This window comes from Microtus pennsylvanicus, chromosome 12 (genome assembly GCF_037038515.1).
Source record: "Microtus pennsylvanicus isolate mMicPen1 chromosome 12, mMicPen1.hap1, whole genome shotgun sequence".
Classification (NCBI taxonomy): Eukaryota; Metazoa; Chordata; class Mammalia; order Rodentia; family Cricetidae; genus Microtus; species Microtus pennsylvanicus.
Genome location: NC_134590.1, coordinates 59,905,820 through 59,926,000, shown reverse-complemented (window position 1 = coordinate 59,926,000; position 20,181 = coordinate 59,905,820). Strand labels below are relative to the sequence as shown.

The 20,181-nt window shown below is 51.4% G+C and overlaps 1 protein-coding gene across 5 annotated transcripts in view; it reads left to right on the top strand.

Moving 5' to 3' along the window:
• Positions 1-20,181, top strand: part of C12H4orf50 (chromosome 12 C4orf50 homolog) — an 89,716-nt gene that overhangs the window by 7,681 nt on the left and 61,854 nt on the right. For 3 of the 5 annotated variants that reach the window (XM_075943726.1, XM_075943725.1, XM_075943723.1), the window contains exons 3-7: positions 2,821-2,959; positions 6,108-6,653; positions 14,109-14,223; positions 15,170-15,288; positions 16,361-18,802. In XM_075943726.1, coding sequence (XP_075799841.1) covers positions 2,821-2,959; positions 6,108-6,653; positions 14,109-14,223; positions 15,170-15,288; positions 16,361-18,802 — 3,361 coding nt within the window. The remainder of the gene's footprint in view (positions 1-2,820; positions 2,960-6,107; positions 6,654-14,108; positions 14,224-15,169; positions 15,289-16,360; positions 18,803-20,181) is intronic. The other 2 variants (XM_075943728.1, XM_075943727.1) reach the window with 2 other exon arrangements.

Sequence of the window (20,181 nt, the reverse complement as noted above, 5' to 3'; positions counted from 1 at the left end):
CTTAGGGGCTACGTAGGACTTGATTCCAGGTGCCCAGAAGTCCAGTCCATGGTCACTGTGGGCCCGTGTGCTCCTGGCTGGGCCTCCTGGATTCATGGTGTTGTCTGTGGCACTCTTTACGAGTCTCTTTACAAGCCTCACCTGGTGAGTTTAGTCAGAGAAAAGCACTCCTTGCCCATTTCATGGTCCTGGGTGTATGGGTTTCCTGTGGCTGCCGTGATAAATGGCACACACTTGCTAGCTTTTCTTGGCGGTAGTGATGGTAGGATTAGAGGCAGACGTTCTCATAGTCCGTGCTGACCTCAGACTTGCTAAGCAGCCATGGATGGCCTTGAACTCTTGACCTTCTTGCCTCTCCGTCCTGAGTGCTAAGATTATAGGCATACAACCGTGAAAGTTGGTGATTTAAAAACAGCCTACAGAGATGGGATTAAAGAGGTAGCTCAGTCTGTAAAGGTCCTGATATACAAACATTAGGACCTGAGTCTGAATCCCCTACACCCAAGTAAAAGCCAGGGGTGGTGCACACCTCCAACCACCATGTTGTGAGTCAGAGATGAGGAATCATCAGGGCTCACTGGCCAGCCTACAACAAGTGAATTCCAGGCTCAGTAAGAGTCCCTGTCTTAAAATAAATTTAAAAAAATGGAGGGTGGTTGAGGAAGACACACCATGTCCACCTTTGGCCCACACACATATGTATGTTTTCATTCACATAGTGTCTCCAAAACAAAACAAAACCCAAACAGCAGGAGCCCTGGCTCAGTCGATAAACAGCTCTGGAGGCTGGAAGTTAGGATTCAGGCTTAGCTCAAGTGGTCAGTAGGGTCTCACCCACTTCAGATGCCCTTGGGACTGACTCCGAGATGTTTGACCCTCAGTTCTCTGTTGAGTACCCCCTTGGCCCCAGCCCGTCTCCCAGCTGCAGCATGTGCAGCGCTCTGGGCCTCTGCATCTTTTTCCCCTATAGTCAGCTCCACTCAGGCCTCCTCTGAGGAGCGAGAAGCCAAGTGATGCTCCAGGACCCATCTCCTCTCACAGACTGACTTCACCTGCCCTGCGGCTTCTGTGCCTGTGAAGGGTGCTATCCTTCCTCCACGGATCAGGGTCTGGGAGTATCTGGAGCCTTCTGCACTGTATCGGTTGCTGTACTGGCCATCTCTTCTTGCTCCTGTCAGAAACAGTCTTTGTCTCCTGAACTGGGGACACAGGTTTCTCCCCCAAACGAAAAGAATGACTTCACTTTCTCATTTTTGGTTCTTGGCGCATTTCAGAAACAGTGAGAAGGTGCCAGTTCTGCCTCCTGACGGATTCGCTCGAGGCCACTTACTCAAGTGGGGTAGGGGAACCTCCCCCAAGGAGAGGAACCCTTAGTTGTGTTTTGAATTTGAATTAAGACACCATTTCTTTAATCTAGACAAAATCCTTTGAGCAAGGTGCAGTTGTCTGTATCTTTATCTTACAGATGAAAATCTAAGGGCCTTAGTGGTAAATTAACCCAGTTAGGCTCCCATGGCGGAAAAGACAGAGGCAGGAAGCAGATCCTGCCCATCTCTGTGGATCAGGGACTGAGTCGGAACAGAAGGCCACCAGGTGGTCTTGGGTGAAGGAGAAAGCATGCGCAGAAATGGGAATGGAGGGCTATCTCAGGCCAACGTGACCTAGCATGGAGGCAGGGCTAGCACTGTACAGAAACGTCTTGTCCACCTGTGGTGGGAGCATTGCTCTGACTTCCCCTTCAGGTGTCACCATCATCCTGCCATGTCACCTCTTCTATGTGCAGTCAGGGGCTGTCCCTTCCCAGCTAGCACAGTCTCTGCTGGTCATGCAGACAGAGCTCTGCACGACTCAGCCGCTCCCCGTGTCAGTCTCTTAGGCTACTCCCAGCGTCTCATGCAGAAGGGCAAGTCACACAGACATTTTTTTAAAAATATAAATCACAGAAACCTTCTGACTGTCAGTCATTTCCTTAGAAGACATTCATAAGTTTGGGGGCTAGAACGGGAGGCAAGAAAGACTAAGGTTAAAAGTCACCCTGGAATCCACAGTCTGTGTGACCTGGGGAAATAACCCATCTCTCAGGCCCTCAGTTTTCTTCCATGTGAAGAATATTACCTGGAGGCAGGTTAAGGTGTGAGCATTAGTCTGATAGTGCAGAAAAGCTCTTGGCTGGATGACCTCCACTCAGTGTCTCTTGGTCTCGTGGATGTGGGTTGCTAAGTTAGGGCTGAGAAACACTTGTTTTGAATGCCATGGCGAGTGACATTGTGTATGTGTATACACACCGTATGTGGCATGCATATCCGCGCAATACCCATCTGCACACATGGAGAGGCCCAAACAGGACGTGAGCATGTCCTCCTCCATTACTGTCCACTTTATTGCTTGAGACAGGGCCTCTCATTGAAATGGAAGCTTACAGTTTGGCTAGGCAGGACGTCCAAACTGTCTCTGTCGGCAGTGCTGGAGTTACAGGCACAGTGTTTATGTGGGTGCTGGGGATTTGAACTCAGGTCTTCACGCTTACCAAACAGGTGCTCCTACCAACTGAGCCATTTTCCCAGCCCTGCAAATAATGTCTCTGAGGTAGAGCAGAAACTTTCTAGTAAGATATGTATGCCTGGGATCGTGGCTCACTCCTGTCATCCAAGCACTAGGAGGCAGAAAGAGAATGAGTCTGGTCCACAGAGAGAGCCCGAGTTGATGAGGCTTCACCATGAGGTTCTCAGGCCAGTAGCTGGGTCAGGTGACTGGGGTGGTGGTGGTCAGATTTACACAGTTCTAGCCCTGAGTGAGTGTTTCCTGCCTATGGTCCTGCAGGGTCGAGGAACTGGAGCTGTCGGAGAAGAAACTTCTCCTCAAGGTAGAACAGCTGAGTGCCCGCATAGCCCAGGAAAGAAGTGCCTCACTCTGCGCCCAGGAGCAGCTACAGGCACTGCAGAGGGAGCTGGTCAGCCAGGTTCGTATCTCTTCTACTTCCCAGTGCCTGGTCGTGTGGGCACCCTGGGCCTCAGCTTCTCTGTCCCCCTCCCAACTTCCCAGGCCTCCTGGGGAAGCGTGGGTGTCAGCATGTTGGTCCTTTCTCATGCCTGGGCCCCCAAGGACAGGAGATGGCCAATGTAGGTCTCTGTCTTCAAATTGCTGCATGCAGGTGGGGACGGAGGGAAGATAAGAACCCCGTCTAGAGTGCTAGGGGGTCTTGGCCACATCGTGGGTGTGATAGGAAAAAGATACTTAAGAGACCTGGTGGTCGACCTTTCCAGTCCTTGCTGGGAAGGGAATGTGAAGTGTGAGAATTAGGTGGACCAACATGGTGCCGTGGAGGGCTGGGGAAGGGGTCGTGCAGGGAGGGAAAGGTTGGGAAGCACAGCAGGTCCTCCAGCGGGGTTGTTTATAGTTAACACCCAGCCAAGGGGCTGGCACTAGGAGGCCCAAGGAAGACAGTTAAGGCTTTGTGGAGCAGGCAGGCAGAGCACAGTAGAGAGCTCCACCAAGAAGCGGAGTTAAGGGGCAGGTTTTGGAAGAAAACCCTAGTTCTACTGATGAATTGGTTGTGTGACATTGGGCAAGTGACATAGCCTCGACAGGTCTCAGTTCCGCGTATGAAGAACAGTAATAATACGGTACCCACCCCTCAGGTGGTCATCTGAGTTAACTGAGGAGATGCATGTAGAATGCTCAGAGAGGTGGGTGTCTCAAGGTTACCTGCATCTGCCATTCTTGCTCATTATAAGAACCCTTCCAGCAGGGGAGACGATGATTCGGGGCACAGTGAGGAAGAAATAGCCAATGGTCCTGGATCTCTACAATAGGGACCCTATGATGCCTGGGCACCAGTTTCAAGGATTTCACTTTAAAGCACAGCTTCGGGGCTTTGAGATTACAGGGTGCAGCCCGTTCGTGGGATGGGAACTCAATATGAACAGGTGGTGCATGCGCTGAAGGGAGCGTTGTTGCTCGGGTCTTGTTTAGCTGTGCCTTTGTGTGTGTGAATGACATAGGGGGTGATCCTGGGTATCTCTGACAGCGGGCAGCCGGAGACAGCCAGGGTACATGATGTAGTATTCACTGACACGGAAGTGGGAAGTGAAAGAGCCCACTCAGCTCAGTGCAGTCTTTGAGTACTAGGGGGTTAGCCCTCCCACCTCTCCTCTGACCCCCGGAGGCAGAGTCAGGTTAAACTGGCTCTTTGGCTCACATGCCTTTAGCGTTTCAACTCCAGGGGTGTCTTCATAGTAAGGTACAGGCTGAGGCTCTGCACTGGGGACATGTGGTTTCTCTGAGGAGACCTTGTAAGGGTTTTTGAGCCTTGCTCTGGAAACACCTGGGATTCCCCAGGGGAATTGGGGACAGTCCTGCGGTGGAGATGCTTATAGGGTAAGGGTGCCATGTAAGCTAATTGTGTTGGTGGGATGAGGAGTTTGGGGGAGGCCAGGAAGCTATATACCCTTTCCACATGCTTCCCTGTTGTTACTACTGTCTCGAACAACACGAATACACTAAGGCGGACCTCTCCAGAAGCCTCTTTACAGACACAGTGGCTTGGTCAGCGTCACATGTGGCCCAGCTGTAGCCCAGCCCACAGCCTTAACCTCCAGTCTCTCTGCTTTTGGTGGAGACATTGGCGTGTGGGAGTCAGTAACGCAGGGATGTGCAAACAGGATTTTGGCATCTCTTGTGTCTGATGTCACAGATGGTGACTTTGTTCTGGTCATATTTCCAGGAAGCAAAGAGGCCTCATTTCTGCAGTGAGCTCTGGTCATCCTGTGAGTGCCAAAGGCCCACCCACTCATGCCATGGATCTCCGTGCACCCAGAACCACACTGACACCCAGTACAGAATCCATACCATCTTAAAGCCAAGAGAATTTTCCATCCAGAAAACACAACTCTAGTTTTCATTCCCTCTCCACACCCTACCAATAAACTGCCCTGAAGCCAGGCGGTGGTGGCGCACGCCTTTAATCCCAGCACTTGGGAGGCAGAGACAGGTAGATCTTTGTGAGTTTGAGGCCTACCTGGTCTACAAGAACTAGTTCCAGGACAGGCTCCAAAGCTACAGAGAAACCCTGTCTCTAAAATCCAAATAAATAAATAAAACCAAAAATAAAAAAAATTAATAAACTGCCCCCACAGAGCCAGCCTGAGCGGGCTTTGTGCCTCCTTCCCTCTGTGCAGGCTCTCTGGCAGCAGAGGGTAGCTAGTGAGAGAAAGCTTACCACAGAGGCAGTGTTTGCCTGGACAGAATGTGAACACCGAAGACTCCCGTTTCTTTCTGGGTTGTGTTGCACCCCAGTCCGGTTCACTGAATATGATAGGGAGAAGGCGGGGTGTCCAAATATGGATCAAATGTTCCCTGCTTAGGCAGATGGCTAAGAGATGGAGAGAAGTCAGACACAAGGCTGCTGTGCTGGGCCCCAGAGCTGACTGCTGTCCCATTTATTTAGTATAGACTTTTCGCTGTTCCGTTATACAGGTAACTTCTGAGTGTGTGGTGGGGCTAAGGACAGCCCTATTTGCTGGGTGGGGAGGCATTCACAGTTATGAACAGCTGCCGTGGCTTCCTGACCCTTGCTCAGCTCACATCACTGAAGTGAGAGGTTCTGGAAAGTTCTGTGGAGTTTGGAAATTGGTGTGAACTGTTCAAACTGAACAACTCCAGAGCCATCTGCAAGGTGTATGCCCCTCCAATCTACTGCACACACACCAGACTTAGGGAGCTCATGGAGCTCCTGGGCTCAAACTAGGGTGAAGTGAAGGCGACTCTTGTCTGCAGTGCTAGCAAACTCAGTAATCAGCAAAACTTAAAAACTGTGTATTTATTTTGTGCGTGCACATACTTATGCCACAGTGGAGGTCAGAGTCCAGCTTGTGAGACTGGTTTGCTCCTTCCACCACGTGCGGGTCCTGTGGAGCCCAACTTGGGTCTTCATGCTTGGTAGCAAGCGACCTTTAGTCTCTGAGCCATCTTTGGTCCTAGCGTAAAGTTTCAATGCAAAGTACCCACTATGCACGAAATACAGGAATGTTAGGGAGAGAAATCAAAGTGAGCAAGACGCGTGCCTGGGGCTTGGGGTTCCCTGACGTCCCCATCACCACAACTCCTAGGTGCGGGAGGCGAAGAGCGCGGCCAGAAGGCAGCAGCGGCTGCAGGAGCGGCTGCAGCTCAAGGACGAGGCCCTGGCACAGCAGGCGGTGGCACTGGAGCGCTGTGGGCGGGCCCAGCGGTTGCAGCTGGGCCTGGTGCGGGAGCAAGAGCGCGTTCTGCGGGCGCAGGTGCAGCGGCTGGAGAGCGACGTGTGGCGCCTGGGCCGTGCCGCGGGCCTCCTGCTGGCACAGCTGCATGCTGCGGACCCGTTGCCCAGTGAGGGCAGCTCCCGGCCGCAGATTCCCGCCGGTTCCCTGGGAGCCTTCGAGGCCACAGAGCTGAATGTACTGCGGGCCAGGGCAGAACGAGCGGAGCGGGAATGGGCGGAGGCGGTGCGCAGGCTGCGGGAGCACAGCGTCACCAAGCGGCAGCTGCGGGAGCAGCTGGAGGAACTGCGCTGCTGTGTGTATGGGCTGACGCTGTCGGAGATTGGCCTGCACAGCCAGGTGGAAGAGCTCGCCCAGCAAAACAGGCTCCTGCAGGACCAGCTGGGGCACGGTAGCCCGGTAAGTGGCCGGAACCCAGGACAGGAATGACTGCTTACCCTCCTCTGACTCCTTCCTGTCCAGCCACTACCAGTCTATGTCCCCACCATCCATATATGCAAAATCACCACTGTCATTGGCCACTCACTGCCCATATGGCCGCCATTTGATGTCTACCCATTTGTCCACACACTTGCAGACTCCCATGTTCAACTACGCACGTACTCTACCCCACAGCCAACTTATGTTGTTCTTCTCCCTCCATCCCACTGTTAAGGGTTTGAATGCGCAATGGCCCTTCTCCCACACAGGCTCATGTTTGTACCCTTGGTCCCTAGCTGATGGTCCTGTGTGAGGAGGTGGTGGAACCCCACTTATCCGGCAGGCGTGTTCAGTCTGAAGCCCTCGGGATGCAGTCTCTCTGGGATAGCTATGAATGCAGTCCAGCACAAAAAGCCAAGACTTAAAACACTATGAGGGTATTTAAAAAATAACAGCCACGCAGTTCACAATGTGAACTTGGTAGTGACTATATCGGAGTCACAATGTTGAAAGGTTAGAGACACTTGCTAGGAGGTGGGCCTGGATGGGGAAAGTGGGTTTCTGGGGTGGCCTGAGGTTCTAGCTCAAGGTTTCCACCTTCAGGACCTTCCTGCACTGTGAAGAAGCAGAACCCACACTCCTTTCCCGGCCGCTCCCAGCCCCGTGCCTTCCTTGCCATCACTGTAGCCTCTACGTGGAGAGACAGAATAAATCCTTCATCCTTTCAGTTGCCTTGGGCAGGTATTTTGTCGCAGTGGCAAGGGAAATAATCAGTGCATCCCCACCCTAAACTAGTCTAGCCTTTGGTACCCAATCCAAGGCACCCACAGACTCAGTGTTGGAGACCTGGTTTGTAGCTTGTGGCTGCCAAGTAGTCACCTGGGGGAAGGGCATGTGCCGCCACCCTGAGGGGTCCGTTCCTACTTAGTCACCTCCTCACATTGTTGCCTTGGTGATTAGATTTCAACATATGAATTTGGGAGCAGAACAAGCATTTGGGCCTTGGCAGCTGTCTATCCTGGTCCCCATTCACATATATCTTCCCTGTCTGTCCACTCATGGAACTGGTTGCTAGGTAGCCAGATCCTCCTCATACCCTTCACGGTTTGTCCCTCTGTTCATCCATCTCTTTATCACTGACTGGGTTCCTGCAGTGTGCAACCATGTGAGAGATAGGTTCTCAACCCACAGCCCCTCCCCCAGGGCACTCGCTCCTCTCCTGTCTTCCCTAGTGGTCATTCCATGCTGTGTCCTCCCCTCCTGGGCTGTGAACTTCCCAGGGCAGGTCCAGCATCTACTGGTTTTTGCCACCTCCATTTCCATCAGCAGCACACAGGGGCCCCAGGGACTGCAAAGAAGAAAGCACCAGGGATTGGGCTTTTTCTGGATCTCTTCATTACTAGCTCTTTAAACATGGGTGTACTTGACGGAAGGGCAAACAAGTACATTTAATATCTTCCAGATGTATTCAGAGCTTCCTTTCAAAGCTTGTAGCTATAAGGGCAGCTGCTCTCAGCGTCCTTGCTCCACAGAGAGGAAGCTGAGGCTCTGGGCAGCAGTTTCTCACCTGTTGTCATACAGCTGTTGAGGGACAGACAGACCTGGAGGTTGGCATGGGGATGGTGGCTCCAGCTGCCTTAGCCCTGGGTCCCTAAAACCATAGCAAGTTCAGATTCTTTAAAGAAGATGAAACATTTGGGAGATAGAGGCAAGAGGATCAGGAGTTCAAACTACATAGTAAGTTCGAGGCCACCCTGGGCAGTGTCAGACCCTGATCCTGCCTCAAACAAAACACAACAAAAACAGACAAAACAACAACAACAAAAAAAAAAAAACAAAAAAACCACCAATGGGACTTGCTCGTTTAAAGCATCAAATATATCTTTTAATTGGAAACTGGAATACTCAAGTTCTTGGGATAATGGCCTGGCTCTTGCCTGGGCCATCTTACTAATGGTGTCTGTGTTCTGCTGTGCAATTTCACTGCTTTGGCCCCCACCTGTCCCTCCTGTGTACTTCTTGTTCAGCTGCTAAGGGGGAAACCGTGTACACTTACCATTGTCTCCTTCTAATTCTGAAAATAAATGATGTGCACATGGAACTTGTCATTTAGAATCTTTTCTGTGATTGCCATAAATGTGCTTTCAATTAGGCAGTTGGCCCGAGGCTTTATTCTCCCATCTCGCCATCATCCCAAACGCTGGGGCTCACTATTCCTTAAAAACACTTCTCTGAGAAGAGTGGGTTCCTAGATGTCTGGCAGAGTCTTGCTCCTGTTTGTCCATTTCCTGTCCTCTCCTGTAACCCCTCATGTATCAGGTTGTTTCCACAAAGCTGATGGAGGGACTGCAAGGAAGGGCAAGTGATTTGGTCACAGGCACCAAGACAGCATCAAGACGGGTAAGGAATCGCGCCTCCCTCTGCTGGCCTTCCCTTGGGATCGGGGTGAGCGTCAGTAGCTCTTTGGGGTTTTGGACTCTTCAGTGGCTGCATCAGATAGGATCTATGTCCTCAGCTGGAAAGCCATCACAGTCACAGGCATTTATGACCTCAGTATTGCTTGCTTTCCCTTCAGCAGGCCCTGCACCCCAAGGAGCTGCATCTCACCTAGGGCCTCGACTATCAGAGCCAAAAGATGTCTACTAAAGGTCCCCTAAGTTGTCCATAAGCAGTGGTCCCCATGTGTGGAGCAGAGGAAAAAGCAGAGGCTACTGTTAGAACCCATGGGACAGGCAGCATTGCTCAGTATGGCATGGAGGAGGTACTCCTCTAGGGAACTGCAGGGGGATCCCTCTTAGGGGACAGTGGTGATCTAGATGGGCCAAGATACTCTTGGACTGGTTAGTAGACTTCTGTGCCTCAGCATCCTTATTGTGGGATGGGACTGACGCCCACAGACTGTGATGCCCAGTGAATGAGCCGCTCAGTGAGGAGATGACCACAGTCATAGGCACTGTCTGCATGTGGCCGTGTTGCTGTAAGGAACAGAGATTGGGGAGAAAGAGGTATACAGTGAGCATATATAGGGACGTGTGCAGCTGACAGTCTTCATAGAACTGCCATTTGCTCAGAGCTGGGTCTTCACTGCAGCCAGCTGATGAGGGGGTGGAGTTATTAGCCCTTACTTTACAGGTGAAGGAACTGGGGGAGGTGGGGAAAGTCACATGCTCCAGCAAATGGAAGAAGCCAGGCTTGAAGGGAACACAGTCCCCCACCCCAGAGACAGCACTCTGCTTCTTACTTCTGATGGACTCTGGGAGTTGTGCTGTGAGCTATAGGGCAGGCATTGTGAGAAGACATGTCAATTGCTTCTTAGCCACAAAGCACTTGCCCTGAAAGGCTCTCTTAGATGCTGTAAAGCAGCCAGGGAGGCACTAGTGTCCCTGTCCCTAAGCTGAGTCTAGAGAAAAGAACTTAATTTGCCCAAACTCAGATCAGTGACAACTTTTAGAATAGGTTGTGTAAAAGCTACATCTGCAGAGGAATGGGTCACTGGGAGGAGTTTGGGGAAGGGCTCCTGCGGGGGAAAGGAGCTGGGGAGGACAGTGGGTGTGTTGGCATTCTCTGAGTGTTCCCTGGGTTTCTGCAGTGTCCCAGACACAGCGCTAGGCCCTGGGACTAGGGGGTGATCTGGGTGTGGACCTGCTCTTCAGAAGCTTGGAGGGGAGATAGACACAGGAAAAGCAGTGGTGGTCCTGGCTTCTAAACAGCTACATCAGAAGACAGACAGATGCTATGACCTGGCCTGGAGGGTCACTGAGAGAGGTTTATGCATAGAGATAGGGAGTCAATCATCTCCTCTGTCATCTGGGAGCTAAGGAGCTGGGGTGATGGGCATTGCTGGGTGCTTTCTGTGTCTTCCTGTCCTGCAGTTCTCCCTGTCCCACAGGTCACATAGAGTGAGCCCTGGCAACAGCTGTAGGGATGTTTTCACTGTTGGAAAGAGACCCCTGCTTGTACCTCTGTAGGACTGTGTCACCGCAGGTTTACTGTTCACTATGAAGCAAACTCTATCAAGAAATAGAGTCAAGAGGGCTAAAGAGACGATTCAGTGGTCAAGAGCCCTTTATGCTCTTGTAGAGGACCAGGGTTTGCTTCTCAGTGCTCACATAAAATAGATCTTAACTGCCTGTACCTCAAGCTGCCGGGAATCCAGTGCCTTCTTCTGGGGGCTCCTGCACACATGTTCCAGCATTTATGCAGGCACACACATATACACATAAAATAAAATAAATAACTCTCTAAAAGAATACTTGACCACAAGTCAAGAAATAAAAGTACTTGCCTAGCATGTGTGAGGCCCCAAATTCCCAGCACAAAACACACACACACACACACAAAGAAAGCAGAAGGAAATAGTCAATACGTGCAGCTTTTAAAGGAGCTGCTGCTTTGCAGGGTTTGGGCCTTTGTAGACCTAAGCCTTTGGGGAGAGCTGACAGTCAGTGAGTATCAAATGCCGTATGAATGCCTATATTTCCTGTGTGAGCATGAACCTCCATGAATAGGTGTTTGCTAGTCTCATTGTTGTGACCAAATACATGACAAGAAGCAGTGTAAGGGGGGTTCAGTCCCAGTATGGTGGGGCAGGCAGGGCAGGCAGCAGGGCCATGGGCAACTGGTCAAGCACAGAGTGGGTAGGCAGTGGGGCCAACTTATCAGGTATGTACTCTCATAAGGCTGCCCCAGATAACTCACTTCCTCCAGGGAGGCTACACTTTCTGGAGGCTCAACAGCCTTCTGAAACAGTGTTGTTAGCCGGGGCCAAGGTTCAAACGTGAGCCTGTGGGGACATTTCACTCTCAGACCACAGCACATGTTAAAGAAAGGAGTCAGCAGCTGCTAAGCAGCTGTGCGCAGCTGTCTCCATCTCAGTGCTGTTTGCCGCTGACAGAATCAGAAGTAGCCTCAGTGTCCAGCGAGATGGAGCTTGTGAGGTCTTGCTTAAGCCAGGGCTTCTCAAATCACTCATGACACCTCTCTCTTAAGACATTCTCCCACAATCTAGGTTTGTCGTCATATAAAATAGGTGCATAGGAGCTGGAGAGATGGCTCAGTGGATAAGAGCAAGTACACCTCCTACAGAGGACCCAGGTTTGATATCCAGTGCCCATATCAGGATGCTCACAACTACTTCTAACTCGAATTCCTGAGCATCTGGCGCCCTCTTCTGGCCTCTGAACATACCCACCTCCCCAATGTGTGCATACCTACACACAGACACACAGATCCACATAAATAAAAATAGAATACATTTAAAATTACAGCAGGAGAGTTTGGGAAGATTTGGTTCTTCTAAACTATTGAATAAAAAAAAATGGTACAAAGCTAAAGTTTACATTTTGTGCAAGTGGAAGTCTTCTATTGTGCTTTGAGAAAAACCCAGAAAGATGTACTGTGACGCATAAATGCTTGTGTCTAGACACCTTTGTATCTCACACGGGGAGGCAAACCAGAATCCAGGCTGTCATTCTCTCGGGGTTGGGCAGAGCACAGTTCTGGGATGGATCGAGGCTGGATATGGGAGCTTTTCTCCTGTTTTCCTTTTGACTTGCCCTGTGACCTTAGGCAACTTCCTCTCCCTCACTGACTATTGGTTTAATCACTCACAAAGTGAGGGGTAGACCAGATGGAAGGTATCGTTTCAGTGTCCTAGAGTGCAGGATGCTGCCTAGATGTCTCCCTGGGGCAGAGAGCGTGTGCATTTTCTGCGGCTGTGTTCCCAGCCTCAGAAGCAGGTCTGGTCCTTAGCTGGGGCTCAGCAAATGTTCATGAAACCATTTGGGCAGAGAAGCACAGTGGTAAGCACCATGGTGAATGCTGGCCTTGGCAGAACATGACAAACTCTGATCCCAGCCTTTCTTTCTCCACCTGCCTGTTTCTCCTCTCCTTCTGCCCTCTATTTTCCTCACCCTTACTTGGAGCTTGAGCTTTTTTTTCTCTTCTCATCCCACCTCTTTTTCTGCTTCATTTAGTTTTTTTCTGATCTTTTTCTCCATCCTTTTCAACCTTCCTGCATTTGTCTCTCCCTCCCTTCATCTTTCTGAATTTCCATCTTGTTTTCCTGGTAATTTTTAAGCTGCAATTGGGACTGTTTAATTATGACCAGGTGAGAAGCGAGTGGGCAGAAACAGTGGCAGGGGACAGGGCTCTGAGCACAGTTGACAATAGCCTGTCTGGTCAGGCCTCTTTGGGTGTAGCCCATTGTCTATTAGGGTGCAAACTGGTGTGCATGCCCTCTGGTTGCTATCCGTTGGAGTTGAGCATTCTTATTGGTCTTTGTTGGAAGCATCTGGAGGAAGCTATGATACAGCCGGGGCTGAGGATTTATAGGCAAAAGGATGCAGCACAAACCATTGCACAGACAGATAAGAGGTCACGAGCACAGAGTGGCTGAGGGAGGGACTGCTGGAGAGGATGATGAGGACTTGATTTGTGAAAAGGTCAAGGAGGCCAAAGAAAGCCTCACGGGGATTTGACCACTGCTTCTGCGGGACACTAAGCCTTATTTGCTGCCATCTTTCATGGATTGCATGCCCCAATGTGGGCTTGCCTAAGACCACTCAAGTACACCTTGGCTTACCACAGCCCTGCCCCATACCCTGGGGTCTACAGTCCCTGGCTAGAACACAGAACAAGGCGTATGTGTGAGACTGGGGGGGGGGTTCTCTTGCTGGAGAACAGTGAGAAGGGGAGGCACCCTGATCTGGTTTGGTTTCCAGGTTAATTTGATGGTCAACTCTTCAGTGGAGTGGACACAGGGCCAGGAGCCAGCTACAAAGAGGCCTGTATGACAGTTGACTGGCTTGTGGGAGCCTACCCTAAAGTAGCAGAAGGAACTGCCTATGCAGAGGTCCAGAGGCAGAGAATGTGGCCAGCATGGTGGCAGGCTAGGAGGCCACCATGTCAGGGGCAAGAGCTCACAGTGGTCATGACAGCTGGAACAGCTCACGTGTAGTCTCCAGGACCATGTTGGGCATGTTCCTCTCTGCTCACACAACTGGCCTCCTGCAGGTCTGTGGCAAGGGGACACTTCCCAGATCACTGGCTACTGTCACCTTTAGGACTTGCTCACAGGGAAACATTCAACATACCTGGGACAGAGAAACCACACAGGAGCAAGGCTGTGACTCCGCCCCCTCCACACCTCTCCATACAGTATTTTGTCTAGATGGACAGACTACTCCAAGGACAGACTGCCACCCCTTTAACTTACTGAAAGAATCTCAAGAGTCAACAAGAACACTGTGGCCTGGTAAAACAATGGCCCAGGTTAGGTTCCATGGCCAGCTTTGAGCCCACCACTTTCTGAGTCTTAGTTCCCTTACTTTGGAGGAGTCTGACCATTGCTATGAGGAAGCCTCTAGGCATGGGCTTGGAGTGGACAGGTCAACCAGGGTACTTGTGACTGTTCAATTCTTTGTCTCTCTCAAGGGTGCCTCGGGCTGTGCCCAGAGTGACTCTCTGCCCCTGCCCAGAGCAGAGGTGCTGGATCCCTGCAGCAGCCGAGGCTGCCACAGTGATGCTTGTGGACTTCAAGCCCTCGCAGGTTTGTGGATGCTGTGGTACATAGAGGGGCCACCTGAAATCCCTGTGATAGGCCAGCTAGCTTAGTCCACTGTTATTCTCACAGTGTTGGGCAGGATGGTTTGCTCCTCTTATAGACAAGCCAGGGCTCAGAGAGGCTCAAGAACACAGTTGGTCAAGGCAGAATCAGTGTGTGATGTTCCAGGGGCCATTAGCTTAGGCTAATTTGACACTTAAACTTATGCGCTCAGCTCTCAAGGGGTGCCCTCGAGCTGCAGGCTGGTAATGGGGTGTTGTCCTCACAGAGACATCTCTGGTAAGCAGGGATCACTCTAGCCACCTTTTACCCCAGACAGCCCCTTAGCTTGAGGATGAGACTCATGACTGTCCGTCTGAGAATCACTGGGGCTTTGAAGTCCCTGGTCTCTAATGTCGGAAATAGTTTCTCACCGCCCTACTATAAGAGATCCTGCTTGCTCATCCTCTGCGGTCAGAACATAAGAGTAGTCCAAGCCTCATGATACCCAGGACTGCCGGTTGTAGGAGGAGGCAGCTGATGTCCCCCTTTAGTCATGTCTGCGGTGGGCAGGGGGACAGAGCTGTTGGATAGGTCAAGGTGCGTTGTGACTTGGTGAGGCTGCTCCTGAAAGTTCTGCAGGGTTGTGGGAGGGGTGTCTCCCTGTGCAGAGTTGGGAGATGAGGATCCTGAGGGTTCAAAATGCTCCATGGGCATGGTTCAGCTGTGGTCCATGGTCCATCCTGAGAGCCAGTTCCTCTGCTCGCTGTTGGTAGTCATTCACATTTTCCAAGCTCAGGTCCTTGCCCAGCAGAAGAGTGGGGCTTATCAGGACTCACTGGGGGCTAAAAGACCCGAGTCAAGAGAGACATTTCTCAGCTGACATGGCTGTTGGTGGCCATTATGATAAACCTTCTAAGAGTGATTTAACCTTGGGGTCTTGTTGTTCTAGGCCAGCTCTCAGAAAAGGCCCATAGCCGTGTTCAAGATCAGCCAGACCCTTGCTTGGTGATGCCAGCAAGTACCATAGGCAAGCTCCAGGAAGACCTGCCAGGGTCTGAGCCTAGACAGGTGAGGCCAGAGGGTTCTGCAGATAGGAGGATCAGTGGGGCCTTATAGCCCTGCTATGTGCTTGGTGATGTGGCCACCCTGGGGAGGTTCTTCTTAGAAAGCTCCAGATTTAGAAGAATATTCTGGAAGTGATTGAGTGAGAGGTTTGAGGGGATGGGATACAGTTTGCTGAGACCTGGACTAAGAAGTATATTGGGATCAAAAGAAGACAGACCAAGCGCCTGGCCTGGGCTACTTGACTCATGTTGCCCTAATGAAGCCCTCTGACTACCCACAGAGCTGGCTCTGCCTTCCTATCCAGAGATGATGAGACCTGAAAGATGCTGGGAACCCCCAGAGCTACCCAAGGGATGCTGGGACCCCCTAGAACTCCCAGCTCCAGAGGTACAGAGCCCTGGTCTCATCCTTCTGTACTCTGTATCACTCCAATGTTCTGATCTCAACTGGATCTGAATTCGTCCTAATGCTGTGGCAAACCACTGACCTCAGCTTCTATCTCTTATCCTAAGAAACAAAGCTGAACTGGGAGTGGTTTCCTGATGTGACTCTGTGGTTCTAAACTTCATCCATCCATCCATCCATCCATTCATCCATCCATCCATCCATCCATGCATTTGTTCATTCATTCATTCACTTCCTGAACTATCCCCTCATACAGTTGGCTTCATGTAGAGGAAGGAATTCCACACACTCCTCTGTCACCCTGAAATAGCATGTACTCAGGTTCAGTGCCTTATCTGTGTCTGCTAATTCTATTATCTTTAATCTCATCACTGTCTTAGAACTAGTGTCCCTGCTGCCCCTGAGGCCAGGAGGTGCTCCAGGGGTTGGGTATTTGTGAGGAGGCACTGTTTGGTTTGAGGTGAAGAGGTGTTCCTTGAGGATATCTGGGAGAGGGAGAATCTTGAGCAGTGGGAAGAGCTCAGGTAGAGGCCCTGAGGTGGAAGAGCAGGACATGCATGCAGCTCTATGCGCAGGATCAGAGAGCACTGGGGGCGGAGCATGATCAGCTGTAGGTGGGGCTCGGCAGGCAGAGACTGGCTCATACCCCATCTCCTCTCTCCACCTGTAGGGCGCTCTTGTCCAGCCCCACCTAGATGGACAGATTCTTCGGCTGCTGTGTAGCTGCCACCCAGAACCAGGCATGGATGAGCAACTTTGCCCCTTGGCAGGAGTTTCAGAGAATCTTCAAGCCGCTGGAGCCCAGGATTCCCTCCTACTGTTACCCACATCCATGTTCCCGCTCTGGGAACCTGCTGGAGAACCGCAGCCCCTACTGCCACCTCTGCTCTGGAAGCATTTCCTACGAGAACTTCAGACCCAAGAAGAGATGGACAGCAAGCCGTCCCCTGCCCCTGAGGTTGTGACACACCCTGACTGGCCTTGTGATCTGGCAAGGAGCCATGTCGCCTCCTTCATCCAGGAGTCTCCACTCATTTCAAATGGTTCATTTCCCACAAAAGAGTCCAAGGAGCCCAGAGACATGTGGAAGGAGAGAGGCGGGCCTCCAGTTGCAAGTGCAGAGAAGTGGGAGGTGATGGGAGCCTTGGGTGTGATAAAACCAGAGCTTGACAACAAGTCTCTGCTGGACCCGGAAAACAGTGAGAAGCTGATTGTGGACACGGAGGGCCAAGCCCCAGAGGGCATACAGGAAGGGAGCAGGGCTTCAGAGACCCAAGTCATGGCTCACTGTCCTTGGCTCTGGCCGGAATGTCAATGTCTCCTACTGACTCTGCATGGGACAACCTCTAAGTCACAGGAAAGTCCTGGTCCCTTGAGAAAGAGATGGGGTGTGGAAGGATGTGGCTGGGAACACTTGGGAAAACTGTCACCAGAGAAGGAGGAAGAGGCTACCGGTGCTAGCGCCCATGATACGAGAGATCCAGAGCCAAATGGTAACCAGCTTCCAGCAGGAAGGGGCAAAGAGGTCCGGAGGACGACACAGGACAAGCAGGGCCACCAGCTGTGCTTTGGAGACGCCCACTTCCTGCAAAAGGAGTGGTCTGGGGAAGAAGAACAAGAGGAGAAGATGCAGCTCCAAGCGGCATCCAGCCCGGTTCCACTGGGTGTCTCTGAGCAGCTTGACTCCAAGCGCCATGCGGGTCAGGAACAGAGACTACTAATGGGTGATCAGGATTTTCTGGAGTTTCCCAAATGGGCCCCAGCAGGGGGCAGCAGTGAAGGTCCTTGCCCCTCTCAGACTCTGACCACAGGACAGGGCAGGAGCACCCTCCAGCTAGACACACTGGAAAGGGAGGTGGGGGCCTGCTTCCAGCAGCTGGACAACCTGAAGTTTGTCTGTGGCGATCCCCAGGAGATGTCAGCATTGATGAGAAAGAGCCAGAGTGTCGCTTATACAGGGATGGACACTGAGGGGGCTGTGTGCCATCAGCAGGCCTCAGCCAGCCAGGATCTGAATGCAAAATCCAGCAGGAGTGGCGAGGGAGTGAGGCTGGAGGAGGGTGTGGCTCTGGGCACTGGAGAAGCTCTTTCAGAACCAGCTGATGGGGATAAAGCCAACCGGGGCCCTGCAGAGCTGAGTGGGAGCCCGCTCCCCACAACATGGTGTACCCGCAAAAGGGTGGGGAACAGCTTCCTTCAGCTCCTTGACACCCCAAAGAAAGAGAGAAGTCAGGTTTTGCTTGATAATGCCAGGCTTCAGGGAGCCCAAGAAAAATGTCACCATGAAGGATGCCATTGTGAGAAAGAGCGGGCCAGAGAAGTGGCCAAGGCCCTGAGGCTGGAACAGGCAAACCTATCACTGCAGGAAGAGCTGGTCCGCCTCAGGCACGAACTGGACCAGTGTCTGCAGGCTGTGTCTGACCTGGAGGACTGTAATGGGAAGAGTTACTACAAGATTTCCCAGCTGGAAGAGGAGAATGAGAAACTGAAGGGGGACCTGGGCCGGCTGCACAAAGCCATGTCCGAGAGTGTCAGGAAAGCAGGAAGCAGGATGCAGCATGTCACCCTGGAAAACAGGGAGCTCAGGGCTCTGATCTCAGAGCTTGGAGTCAGTTACAAAGGGCTGATAAAGGACACGATGCTAGGGATAGAAGACATGCTCTGGGCTCTGCAGGGGGAAAACCAGCATCTTGTATGCAGGGTCCAAGGCCTGGAGCGGGAGGTCCTGCAGATGAGCAGGGATCCCAGGGAAGAAAAGTGGTGTCGCCAGGGAAACTTCAAGATGGCAGGAGACAAGGGACACACGGAAGACAAAGAGGTCCAGGTGACTCTGCTTTCAGGACAACTGGTTACACGAGCCTGTGGGCCACCCTGGGATGAGAAATCAGGTGTGACGTGGGGGCAGGCAGGACCTTCATTAGATTTGAAAGGTTCCAGATGCGGGGCTGTTGCTAGTTTTGCCTCATCAGTCTGTGGAGTCACTACAGGGCCTCAGGAAGCAAACGCCAATGGGGCAAAGGGAGACAGAGCTCGGCTGCAGAAAGAACAGGAGACACCATGGTGTTCCACGCAACAAGGACAGTCTCAGAGGTCCCTGAGCCGCAGCCTGCAGGTATGTTGGCTTGCTTTCCCTCCTGTATTCCTGACTCTGCAGTGGGGTACCCCTCCTCAAGACCTAGGCATCCCCGTGGCAGCCATATGAGGGAGTTAGACCTCCAGCCCCATTTGCTAGATGACAAAACCAGGCAGGGAAGTGAAGGGTTTTGGATGAGGTCGCCTGGCTAGGGAGTGCTGCAGCTGGGATTAACCCAAGCAGGTTGGCCCAAGATCTCCCTTCTGACTTGCCAGGTAAGCTTGACCCTTCCAGTTGATCCAGAGAAGAAAGGGTGTGGGGGAGGGCTTGCACTTTGAGGTCGTACCTTGGATTTTCTCAAGTGGAAAATAGCTCAAACAGCCTGAATGAATCAACATCATTTAGGTTGGGTCTTAACAGTTGTTGCAGACAGAACAGTGAGTGGTCCATGGAAGGTAACACAGCAGGGGAATTGGGTTAGTTCTGTAGAGACCTAAGACTTTGGTGCAGACGTGGGAGTCCCTCTTCTGAGTTGCTCCTGCCCCCTGCCCCAAGACAAATCTCAACTTGTCTAATTCCCAAGATGAAATGCTCACATTGTTAATGTCTAGGGACCCTTCATGCTGAGACCCCGCATACCTCCAGCATCCTGCCTCTCTCTCTCCCTTTCTGTGTCTCCATCTGCTCCCTCCCCCTCACTCTCCATTGCTGGCTCCCGCTTCCCTCTCTCCTCAGCAATTCTAGTCACTATCAAAGAACAGCCTTTGGATTTTTACCAGTTTTCCTTTACTGTCTGCACTTCGTCATGTGTGTGTGTGTGTGTGTGTGTGTGTGTGTGTGTGTGTGTGTGTGTGAATGTGTGTCTGTATGAATATGTGTATGTGTGTGTATGAATGTGTGTATGTGTGTATATAATTCTTTCTCTTACAATAGCCTATATTTTTGTACTTTGCTATTATTGTTCTAGTAGCCACTCTAGAAAGTTCAGGATGTATCTGTCATTTAGATTTGCCTTAGATTAATGCCTTTGTACCATGCCCCAAATCATGCAAAAAAAATATTTCAGTAGCTTACCTCTGCTAATTCTTTATTATCTTGTTATATATTGCTTCGATGTGTAATAAGCCTCATGTCATTGTTGCTGCTGATTTGAGCAGCCATTAATCTTTCTTGCAAATATCTGCATGTTTTTGTGGTGTTTATTCTTCCACAAGAATTTGGAGGAATGTGTTGTTGTTGGTATTTCTCGTAGTGAGCATTAGCTGGTGGCTGACTTTCTTGCATTTCTCTTTATGAAACGTTGTTCTCGCTAGCCTTGAAGATCGTTTCTCTTAGATTCAGCCCTCTGGGTCAGCAGCTTCCCTTCACACAGCACTCTGAAGGCTGCCTTCTGTTGTCTTCCGCCTCCCACTAGTTCC